At 49.6% G+C, this 12,242-nt stretch overlaps 1 protein-coding gene across 11 annotated transcripts in view; it reads left to right on the top strand.

Annotated features, from left to right (window-relative positions):
• Positions 1–12,242, top strand: part of SIL1 (SIL1 nucleotide exchange factor) — a 116,790-nt gene that overhangs the window by 99,544 nt on the left and 5,004 nt on the right. For all 11 annotated transcript variants that reach the window (XM_068959135.1, XM_068959139.1, XM_068959140.1 and 8 more), the window contains one exon: positions 11,893–11,989. In XM_068959135.1, the coding sequence (XP_068815236.1) occupies positions 11,893–11,989 (97 nt within the window). The remainder of the gene's footprint in view (positions 1–11,892; positions 11,990–12,242) is intronic.

Genomic DNA, 12,242 nt, shown 5'->3' with positions numbered 1-12,242 from the left:
GAGTTTCAGTGATGTCCTTCTCCATGCACCATGGAGCACTTGCTCGTACCTACCTAGGAGGATCAGTATTTCATCCGTTGTGTTGGCAAAGAGCTAGCACAGTTTCCTTGATCATTGCAGATGGGGCATGAGTCACCTAGTCCACCCCTTAAATCATAATGGGTTGCCAAAACACTCCAGAATGGACTGTACAGGACAATCCTTCACTGTCAGGAAAACAGATAAGATGGTCTAACGTTTACAGTGCTATTTCATATCCTCTTCTCTGCAGGCTCCGCCAGCTCTGTGCTTCAGCTGACAGGATAAAGTTGATAGCCCCTGAGAATCCGGAGTATCTTTGCTTTTAATCATAAAATTGTTTGTAGGTCTTTGAATAAACTCATGGAAGCTGAGCTCACATTTGAGGCTCTTGAAAGCTGCAGTGCCCCACTTGCCCCCGAGTCAAGGGGAGCTTTGGGTGCTCAACACCCTTCAAAGCAGATCATCGAGCCACACAGCTGGCAGCATGCTGGGCTTAGCACTGATGGTCGCGTAGATGAAGGTATGTGCTGACATCAAAAAAAAAAAGAGCTCATATTAAGCATAGCTGGGGGTGAGAAAAAGAGAGGCTCTCCAGGTTGTCCTCAGGAGCCTCATGTGTGCCAAGACGTTGGGCTTCCTGCCTTGGCTTGGTTTGTTACTGTGCAAGATCTCTGGCCCGTTTTTATGATACTTCTTTTTCTGCAGATATAAATACAGCCTGTCGGTTTGTTGTTTGTATGTGTTTAGCAGAACAATCTGGCATGGTTGGTTTTATTATGGCACCTAAGATTTTATTGTCCAGATCTGGTATTCACTTTTCTAATCTGCTTCACAGTGAGGTGAGGAGGAAAAAGGCTTTCACTGCTTAACTGCAATTCTTCCTTGCCACAGACTTGGTTTTTCTGTTCATATCGTTCCACGCTGAAGTGGTTATGTTTGTGTGATTCCACATTTCATGCTGAGCTGAATTAGTATTGCGTTCTGGCTCTGCTGTCCACTCCCCTGTTACTCCGATGTTGGATCCCAGCTTAAGGGGCTTTCTGGGCTTCTGTTAGGTGTCTTTCTGTGGCAGATTCATTATTCCATATTTTTATTTAATTACCTAGTTTTACGGCTCTTAGTATAAATCTAATTATCCATCTGTTATGCTACGTTATGGCACTGCAGCTCGTGTCATTCTCGTTCCAAAATATTAGCCGCCTTGACTTTGCCCTCTTTGAGCTTGCGCGAGCCGGGTTTTTCTCTCCAAGGGCAAGAGTGGGGCATGCAGGGCTCTCGATGGCTCTTCACCCTGGAAGCCCCGGGGAAAGTAGCTCTGCTTTGCAGCTGCTAGGCTCCCAGAGATGTCTCTGGGAGCGGGATGCTAGCTGGGTTGTGCGCTGTGAGCGTCCCTGGCGAGCTCTGCCCCATCCAGCAGCAGTGCCTGGTTGCACCCGCGTTTGACCTGGGCTGAGCTTGCCATCCTAGTGCCAGGAGCTGAGCGCTTTGAACTCGAGGCACTCTTGACTCATTCCTCCCCAGCTAAACAGGGGCTTTTCAACTGAGCTCTCTTGGGCAGAGCTGCCTGCTACGGATGCTCGTTGGCCCCCCGCCGCGCAGTGCAACCCCGCTCCCTCCAATTCCCCTGTGTGCTCGTGTTTCCCAGCACGGTGCCCTCGACAGCTGTATGGGGCTGAAGTGATGGTGGCTGTCCTTGAAGAAACTCTCTCCAAAGAGCGTTAGCTAATACCCACTTAGATATCTGAGAGCAGAATTTGCCCCAGCTAAACCCGATGCCAGTATGCTCCCAGGGAGCTCAGGGTGGTGATGATGTCCATAGGGAAAGGGCTGACCTGACAGCCATCCCCGTCTCAGCAGGGACATTGCAGGACTTGTAACAAGCTGTCCCATCTCCTGCTGCTGTCTGCGACAGGGTTACGTGGTCTGTAGCGAGCAACGGTTTTTCTAGCTTTTACCAGTCTCTTCTGTGCCGTTTGTATGCTTAGGGGGTGAATCACGCTCCCTTGGCTTAAATCGCCTCTGTATCGCGTTAGCCCATCCAAATCACAGAATCGTTTACTCGAGTCCAACTTGTTCTCTGCAATTCTTTTCTCCTCTTAGCAAAAAATACTCAATAATCTGGATGCTCATTAAAAACCATGCTTATATCTATGTCATCCCTTATTTCCCATTGAGACGTTTTGCTCGCACAGGGATGCTGCTGTTCCCCTGCGACTGTGATGAGTGCCTGGCTTGGTAGAAAGTGAGAAGGCAGTATTGCATTGAAGTGAAGATTTTCATCTTCTCAGTTCTTTTTTTTTTTTTTTAATGTCTCTCCTCTATTCTGTGCTTTTGAACATCTAACATCTCTTTTATGCTTCACATCTTTCATACAAAATTGTTGTATTGTGTTGCCTAGCGAAACCTCGTTTTCCTTTTGTCAGGTTTTCCCCCTTCACCCCTATTTTCTTCCTTACTATATTTTGATCGGCACAACTATTTAAGGCTCCATTTTACTGGGTAGTTTTTAATCTCCTTAGGTGTAGCTCTGAAGTCCTTTCTCTATGATAAACTGGGTTTTGAGATGATGCTCAGAGAATAGTTTTTTTAAGCCAGTTCTGGTTGACCTTGGTGTGGGCCTTGGGGGTGCATGTGCTTCATACCTATTCCTTTTAAATCTGATTAGTCAGTTGGCCTTGTTTGGTTTGTATTTTTAACTTTTTTTTTTGGTAAGAGCTGTAGCTTTATTATTACCCAGCCTATCTTCTGTTCCGTGTGCAAATGACCCATCTCCTTTTCGATAATGTGATATTCTACAGTAATGGAAAGCTTCTGTGTTAAATATGTATTTCCGTAAGAGATTCAGCAACTGTGTGCATAAGCACGTTTGCTTTGTGATATCCCAGAAGCAGCCTGCTGAGATAGCGTCCCAGGGATGGATGGAGTCGGGGTGGGGGGGGGTTGTATCGCAGGAGCTGGGAGGGGCTGCAGAATTATGTGCATTGAATTGTCCCAGTTATCCCATTCCAGGCAATCTTAAGAAGAAAATTCAGAAAGAGACATAGCTAACTTGTGCTTATTTTGTGCAGTTCACCTGCAAAGTCACAGCTTTGGCATGGTCTGCAGGTGCTGCTCGACATTTCGCAGCAATGGTAAATTTATACATGCAGCAGGCAAAGTTGTTATAATGGGTTGTGGAAATGACTCGGGAGTGCTCCTTACACATGCCTCAATTTGATGAAGAGGCCGTTTCCACTCCTGCGGTTTGTGAACGAAAGAGTTGCTTTTGATGGTAGGGCTCGTTGCACTGCCGTGCAGTCATTTCTGATAGTAATTTTTTTTGCACTGTAGCCGGTATTTTGAGTGCAACAGGAAAGCATATTCTGTGCATACTTCTCACTTGAGCTATTTTAATGCTTTTTTTTCCTTAAACCTGGGATCTAAAATTCAACCATACAAGTATTAACAAGCTGTCGATCATCCTGCGTATTGTTTCTGTCCTTATTCAGAGACACGGATTTACAGCTACGCTCAAGGATGGTGGCATTATTGAATTCCAGTCAAACCTTCAAATGCTGACATTGTAATGATTGGTTTTATCACTGTATCTCTTATTTGTCAGATAATCAGCGCGCTTACAAGGTCTATCAGAAATTCTCCATATACAGAGGCCTCTCTGGAAAAAGTTCCCGGCCTGTTTGGGTGCGACCTTGCTTGTATTGCTTCTGGTTTCCAGTGCTGTGAAAAATGCCCTTTTCCAGGTGCCTTCCAAATTCCTACCCACATGCGAAAGTCTGAAAGGCCCAAGGAGCCCCACAAGGCTTGGAATTGTTTTTAAGGACTCCTATAATATCATCCTAGATGGTGTCATTTTCTTCATTAGCCGACCTTTCCGGTGAACGCCAGCGCGGGGGTAGCAGGAAGGGAAGGACGAATTAAGCTGTGCTGCCTTGCTTGCCCGTTTCTGATCCTTAGGTTAGAGCACAAGCTAGACTGTACTAAATTTTTTAGGCTGTTTCACAGGCGTACAGGCTTTGATCGGAGGCTTTGATTTCCCATGTGGTACCGCAGACCTCTGGTTCTGAAGAGAGAAGAGACCCATTAAAGCTTGTCTAGCCCTGTGATTATCATGCCTTTTCGCCGGCACACTGAGCTGTCATCAAAGCGTGAGCTCTCTCTGGCCTTAACTTCCCGTGTACCGGGAAGTAATAGAGGTGAGGTTATTTGCTTTTCTCCCTGTCCTGCTCTGGGCTCCTGAGTCCCCAAATCCCTCCACGCTGCTTTTCTTTTAAATTTATTTAAATCTAATTTTGCTGCTGTATTGCACTGCAAGTTCCCATCTTAATTCAAGCTCCACTGTCGCCTCAGGGCTGTGTTGCTGCTTTGCAGTCTTCCCATGGCCCTTGAATGTGCGGTCTTGTAAAAGTCCTTTAAAAGTCGCTCTTAAAAACTTCAAAAGTCTCTCTTAAAAACTCCTGAGAACTTTAAAAGTCTCTCTCAAAGTTTCCCATTTATACTTTGGGTCATCCTAGGAGTACAGCTGTGCAAGATGATGGTACTCTAAAAACTTGTGTTTTAGAAAAGGCATAACAGCCACGTCCCGCCAGCCCCAGGGATGAGCTGTGGTAGTTGACTGTGCTTCTAGTAGCTGGTCCAAAGTATTCCCAAAATGCCGTTTAGGGAGAAACCGCAGCAATCCCATGAGCAGATCTGTAACAGCCAAATTACTCGCCAGAGCGTGGTCTAGGCTGTTAGTGACCCAGCAGTGCGTGGGGAAGCTGTCTGGAGGTATCTGCCAGTTTTGCTCATGAGGTCACACGTGCAACCTCTGCCACGCCGGCCGGCCGTGCTGGCAGCTCTTCCAGCAGTTCATCCCAGTACTAAGGCCTTGCCGTTCCCACGAACGGTTTTAATAGAAGGAAAAAAGGCAAAAACAAAGCAAAGAGATGTGCCCTGTCTAACGAGGCAGCTGGTGGAAGATGCTCATCCTGGTGGGCCATGTGCTGCCTCTGCACAAGTTGCTGTCTCTCCACCTTCATGGCCTGCCCTGGGCAGGACTCATGCCAGTCACTGGGCACTGGAGCAACTTACTTCATTTCCATGTTACTGCGTGATACCAGTTACGGAGTTACGATATCACTGATCACAGTGGTTCAGCACTTGTTTTTATTACTTTTGCTCCCTTGTCCTTGTGCTGTTGAGGCTTGCGGTGTTCAGATGAGCAGTCCTTGACTGTAATAACCTCTGGCCCCGTGTAGGGAATTGCAAGTCTAACGCAGTGAAATATAAACTGGAGGAAAATGGAGTATTCTCTTCTGCCATTGTGAGCTGCAGCAGACAGCTCAGATGGTGGTTTTCTGTTCTCTTCATCTCCCTTGCTTTTGTTTTTCCCCTCTCCACTGAAGGGCACAGTCACCCTCATCCAGCTACAAAGAGAAAAAAATGTGCTGGACTGATAAAATAGCACATTAAATTTATTCTAGGCAAAGCTACAATTCCAGGAGTTTAGGACGGAAGCAGCAGTAGAAAACATTATTCTTTGTCTTGTGGTCAAAACGATCCAGTAGGTATGGTGCGCTTGTGAAAGCGTGGTGCAATGTTGGGTGGGGGTCCATGTAAGAGATGAGAAGAAACACCAAGGTCTCCAGGCAGCAGGGCCATGTTCAGTCTTCATAGGTTGACTCGGCCTGGGCCGAGGTTTGAAAGCAAAGAGAGGCGTAGACCTTACTCTGCCCTGTGAAATAGGATATTTTGTCCAAAATCTTCATTATAAAGGTCTCGTGGCCTGTGTCCAGTGTTTTTCAAAGGTCATCTCATGCTCTGGGATAGATGACCCGTGTCTCAAGTTTATGATTTCTGCCCTAGCATAAAACCCATCTAGGCAAGGGTAGGAGCTTCTCAGAGACTGTGCCATGGACACCTGTGGGCAAGAGACGCTCCTGCCAGTCGCCCCGAGTTCTTCACCTCTGCCTAATGCATCTTGTCCAGCATGAACACCAGCGTGCCTGGTAGCCCCAGTCCCAGACCCAGTCTCAGGAGCAGACCGTACTGGGAGGGGATGTGGTGTGGCCCTGCAGTCAGTGCTCCTCTTTGCACCTTCATCTTGCCAGGGCACTCTGGGGTTGTGTTGAGTATATGCAAGTGCCCTAAGCTCAAGAAGCTGCTTGAACCCAAGAGCAGCACTGTGTTGAGTCCCCCTATTTTTGTGGCTATCCCTTACCCAGATTTGAGGCTGGTGAATCTCTTCTGCTCAGTGCACTCCAATCTCTGCCATCACAGTAGGGTTTCCGGGGGGAAGGGAAGTGGCATCGTAGGCTGTGTTCAGTCTCTGTACCAGCCTCAGAGTTTCATTTCAGCAAATTTCCTTGCTGATGCCAGCATCCCCTTATCTGTTAACAGATTAGCACAGGTTGAGTTTCGTACGATTGTAGTCCACAGTCTGTCTCACTGTATTTATTTTGTCCAGGCTGCTTTTCCCTGGGCTTGACAGTGCAATTTGTACAGATCTGTGCTGAGTTTTCAAAACCCTTAAATGAGCTTTTTGTTAGTGCGTGTATAGGGCTATCAATAGTAGAGGCGTTAAACAATAGGAACATTGAAAAGTGAGCAGCACACCTTCCACCCGGGAAAGCTTCCTAACCTCTACAGGTTCTCCTTACCAAAGCTCCATGGTTCAGAGATTTTAATTAGATCTAATACTCCAGGTGATCAGTGAAGCATTAAGAGACAGAGGAATTTTTCAGTTAGATCCCTTGCTGTAGAGTTTTTGTTATTTATTTGAGATAGCTGTGACAAAAGAACTTCAATATCTCAAACTTAATATTTTGCTTGAATGGCAGTAAGAGGTCTCCAGCATAAGAGATGCTCCTGGCAGCGCAGTTATAATCAGAAAAGTGCCTGTCTGCAAACTTGTTCTGTGCTTCCTCTGGTCTCCCTTGTCCAGAGTAACTTTCATGTGAGAGTTGATCAGATTTTCAGATGAGAAGTTGAATTTTTTTAGCGTCGGAGCTGCAAACTCCAACTTGGAGCGTGAAAAACGCAGCTCTGTTCTCAGCTCTCTTATTTTCACTGGTAACAGAGCTGCAATGCTTAAAACGGAGCTGACAGCGTTGCTGCTGATGTGCCAGGCAGAACCTGACATTCAGCGTTGTGACGTTCACTGCTGCTGCTAGAAAAGCTCAAAGCAGAAACAAACAAAACCAAACTGTACACATAGCAAGGTAGAGACCAAAGCTGTCGCTGCTGCAAAAACCGAGCTGGAGAAGCAGTGCTTCCTCCTCCTGCCTGCCTCGCAGAGGAGCCTCTCGCAGCAGGCGGGCTTTCGTCTGTGCATCTCCTGTAGCTGCTAGATGTGTTTTGGAGATGCGCAGGACTCTCGCTGTGGTCCTGGAGGCAGTGTTCACGCTGCCTGGCCTCCGGAGAGGAAGGTTTCATGCTGCCATGGCACTGGTTACATGCAAGAGGGCTCAGCAGTGCGTAAGTACCGGGTCTTCTCCAGTCATCATGAACATTGCTGAGTGCAGCTGTAGTGACTTTGAGACACGTATTGCTTCTCACCACTGCGTCTCCTTGCTATGTTCTGACTTTTGTCTCTCTGGACCCCTAAAGAAGTGTAATCGCAATAACCCTGAATATGTCTGACTTACAAATCTGTCTGGATAGAAAGGAGATGTGGGATTCATTCCCTTCTGTAGGGTTGATAGCACCTATCTCCAGCTCTCTGGAGGCGAGCGTCACACGTGGTACCTTTCAGTCTGCCAGGATATGTTAGAGAAGCTATTGGCCAAGCTCTGGATGCTCTGGGAGCTGTTCTTCATCTATCCCACAGCTGTACTCTTACGGTCCCTGCCCTGGGGAAGTGAGGGAAGTTGCCAAGGCTGGCCAGTTCACCGTGATGCCCCTTGGCTGAAGTATTGTCCCTGCGTATTCCCCTTCCGGCGGTATCGTGGCTGTTTCTGTGCCTAAGATCCTCTCTGGAGATGAGAGCAGTTGTTTCCAAAGCAGTTATTTGATCTGGGGAGAAGTGATTTGCTTTGGGTGCAGGGGTTGCGTGTTCCTGGGGACAGCTGGCATTTGTTTGGGTGATCCTGTTCTTCTGACCGTCTTTGTTCTGGCCGACAGCTAAGCAACCAGGAAGCCTGGGGTTGATTTAACTTTGTGTACAGGATTAGCAACAAACAGTTGCCTTCCAGACACGAAACGGGACACTAATAAAGGCAGTTGCCTTTATTAGTCCAGCAGGCTCTTCCCCCTGGTTCCACCAAGTCCTGCTGATAATTTAAACTGTCCCTGATAACCAGCCTAGGATCTTAATCCAAAGGTTGAAAATGTTTTTGATCAGCCTTTTGAGCTTTCCTGGGATAAGGACTTGCTCCTTTGTTGCTGCAGGTGGTTCCTCCTCGATTTGCCCTGGAGCTGTTAGGGGAAATGAGTGAGCCCTCCCTGCAAAGGGAATTTCATTGTTTCTGTCTCCTGAGAGTTTTTGCTTGGCTTGGGGAGGACTCCAGGCTGGTCCTCCCTGGCTGGCACAACGTTTTAACACATAGGCGGAAAGTCCAGGTACCTAACTCTCTTCCTACCGCCGTCCTTCTTGGACGGCTCACCAGTCTCCCATCACGAGCTTTGGTCTGCCGGTGTTATTTCTTTTACCGTACCACAGCCCATATTCAGGTCCTGCGTGACGGTTTTGACCTGTGAGCCAAAGGGCATGTTATTCCTTGGAAATGGAGCTTTCTAGATGTTGCGGCTTCACCCCCCGAATCCTCCCATCTCCTCTCCGTTTCCTCCATAGCTTTGCACGCAGAGAGCCGGGCTCGCAACAGAGGGACCTGGATCTTCTGTCCCCGTTTTCCATGCACAACGGGGGCTGTTCCTGCATCGTGCTGCCGCAGCTCAGCCTCTGAGATCTGGCCTGTTATTAAGAGAGTCCCTGAGTAACGCAGCGATCAGATGAGGAAGGAGAAATCAAAGGGAGCCGTTAGGAGGCTTTCGACAAGCCGTGCTTTTCTGCATTGAGGTCAGCCTGGTAATTACAGTGGGAATCCGCGCACCGGATCTGCCACCTCCGAGCCACGGTCTCCTCCTGCTGGTGCGAGAAACAAAGCCTGGACGGAGGCGGCTGCTGCCCTCCCTGCAAAGGCAACGGGAGAGAGTGCCTGGCACCTCGATTGACACGGGCGAGTTTTCTGTTTTGCTACATTTTTATAAGCTAATATTAAGCCATCAGTTTAATTCGAAGCTGCTCCCTGCCCGAGTCCATTTGTCTTCTGCATTTTTTTTTTATGACCCTGTCTGCCTGTCTTTTTCTTATTTCTTGTACGATTCTTGGCACTGGCTGCTCCGGCAGCTTGCTGGTAATAGTAACAGCTCTATTGTAGCAGAGACGCGTGACCTTTAGCTAACTGCAGTGCAATAGCTGCTTCAAAGGCAGGCAAAGGCTGAAGACCTGGAGCTCTTCCTCGGAGCACGAGAGACCCAGCATCAGGGATGAAGGCGTTCGGTGCGTTGTGGTCTGAACGCGGAAGCTCTGTCTCAGCTTCAGCCCTGCCAGAGAGCCAGCCTGTAGCATGTAGCCTCTCTCCCGCCTTCAAAATACACTAGAAGCGTCCTTGCAAAGGGTCTGAGAGGCTGAGTAGCCCTTTCCAGGGCAGCCAGCGCCCAGGTGCAGCCCAGAGGTGGGGAAAGGCATGTTTTCGGGTGCATGGAGGCACAGGGTGGCAGCCCTGTCTGCTTGCACTTGTGCTTACGTCAAGGGTTATTTTATTCTTTGTATTACACCAGGTCATTGCTGAAAATCTCTCAAGCAGCCCAGGGTGGCTAGACTCTTCTTGAACATTAGAGGAGGGCCTAACTCTGCCTCCTTTTCTGGCTTGTGGACAATATGAGCTCCGTTGTTTGAATGGCAAAATCATGGCTTTGGGAGCCGGCCGGCCAGAAGCACCGTTGCCCAGGAGAAGCTCACATCAGTGCTGCCAGGAGCTGGCCCCGGCGTCCTTGCTTGGCTGCGCGCTTGCTGCTGACCTGCAGCAAGGAGGGATGCGTAGGCCATGATCTTGCAGAGCCCTACTGTTTTTTATGCTGGGATCTGACTGCATGTAGATTTTCTACAAGTTATAATAAGCTGATGCAAGAACCACAGGGCACCCCAGGAGCTCTCTGTGAAGTCAGCAGAGGCCTTAGAGGCAGCAAACTGTGCATTAAAAGAGATCCAGGAGGACATCAGCCACTTCTCCAGCCCCAGTATCAGCCTTACCCAATCTGTCCTGCGCCGTATCTGATGGACTTGCTTTGCCCAGAGTCTCCTGTCTCCACGCATTGCTCGCAGGAGGACTGGCCTTGTGTCGGTCCCTTTCTAGCAGCAAATACAGCTACCATAACACTGGCCATGAGGATGGAAATCCCTGCACAATGCCGGCGCCGGAGGGCTGCGCTGAGGACTAGGAGTGGCATCAGCTGGCCCTGAGAACCTGGGGTGGCCATTCACATCCAGAAAGAGAGTTGTAGCCTAGTTCTTTCAGACAGAGAAAGGAATTTAGCCATTTATAGTCCTTGAAGAAAAAGGCATGATGCGAGAGGTGTGTGGGTGGTGAGACCAGGTGGAATTCGTGATTCAGAGGCCCTGGGGACAAACAGGTCCTTTTTCCAGGTGAGCTGAAAGACTGATGCTGCAGCGCAGGCAGTGCGATGGCAGAGAAGTGTTTAAATAAATCAGCACGTTAACCCAAAGTGAGGAACACAGGAGAGGTGGAAACTGAGAACTGAAATAAAAGGCCATTAAGGAATAGATGCAATATAAAGTGAAAGGATTAATGGAGCAATTGCTGCGAGTGAAATGCAAGTGAGGGTGAGGGGAGGAAGCCTGGCGGAGTTAGCACCTGTGGCCAGGGGAAGATGCTCATAAGTAAGACAGGGTTGGCATGGACAGCCTGGCGTGCCCTTCCCGAGCTGCGTTGCCATCACTTCAGGTTACATCAGTCGCATTTCATTTTCCTTGTGCCACTGGTTAGACTGGTCTCCTCGGCCCCTGTCTGTCAGGTATGTGGCTGCAGAGCTGAGACGTTTGCTATGCCTCCGGACGGGCAAGCACTTGGCAGCGTGCCCACCGGGCCGCGGTGGAGGGCGCGTTTCCATGCTGGCACGAGGCCGGCGCTGCAGGCCCCGCTCACCTCTGCTGCTGCCTTCTTTGGCAGGAGCACAGGAGAAGATCTGCTGGTGTCTAACTGGCCAAACGCTGCACCTCCTGGTGCCAACCCCATGGAGCTGAGCTGCTGCTTCTTCCTTAGCAGAGCGACCCAGGGCCAGGGCTGCCAGCTCCGTGGGGCTGGGGCGATGCACGGTCAGGGTGGCAGCGGGGCTTTGGCTGTCCTGGCATGCAGAAGGCAGCTTTCCGCTCTGCAGGGTGGGAAGGAGCACAGTGTCCCAGGTGGAAAGTGCTGAGCGCCTTCACACCATCCTGCCTGTTTTGGTGGCGGCGCTGCAGTCCTGGGAGCACCTGGCTCCTCCAGGAAACGCCAGCTCTGCCTTGCGTTTAGGCACTGCCTGTACTTAGGGTGGCTCGTTTGGGTTGGGAAGTACTCCGTAGAGGATTGCGTGCTCGTGCTGAGGACTGGAGCCAAGCCTGCCTGCACCTCGCACGGGCTGAGCTCTCGCTGGCAGGACAGGAGGTGCGTGGCCACGCACCGCGTGCACCCGGGGCACGTTTGCAGCTGTGAGCTGTGCTCAGGGGAAGCTGGGGGAACTTGCTCCAGGGACGAGGCTGTATTTTACCTGGTGTCTCCTACATTTCTCATTAATGTCTGCTGCACTGTGTTGGCCCAGACAGACCTGTGGTCTGTCCCCCAGTGGCACATTTCCATGTGGTTTTTGACATACATTTTTGTTCTTTTCCTGCAGCAACCCCAAAGTCCAGATAGAAGCAATCGAAGGGGGTGCGCTACAGAAGCTCCTGGTTACTTTGGCTACAGAACAACCCTTGGCTGTCAAGAAGAAGGTAAGACGGCAAAGGGGCATGTACCTTGTTTCCTTCTTACAGTACCTCTGGGTAAAGCCATTTCTGTGCCGGACTAAATGCAAGTATTCCTCAGGGTGCACCCCCTAGACCACCCCATTGCTCTGGGTCCCTTGCCGGCTGGGTCCTGCTGGTCTCCTGGCACTGTGGTTTTGCCTTAATTGCAAGGAAAGCAAGGCTCACAGAGCAGCACCGAAAACCCCTTGGGTGACAGCGCTTGATGCTGCAGATTGTC

Source organism: Struthio camelus, chromosome 13 (assembly GCF_040807025.1).
Source record: "Struthio camelus isolate bStrCam1 chromosome 13, bStrCam1.hap1, whole genome shotgun sequence".
NCBI lineage: Eukaryota > Metazoa > Chordata > Aves > Struthioniformes > Struthionidae > Struthio > Struthio camelus.
This window is presented reverse-complemented; position numbering and strand designations above follow the sequence as displayed.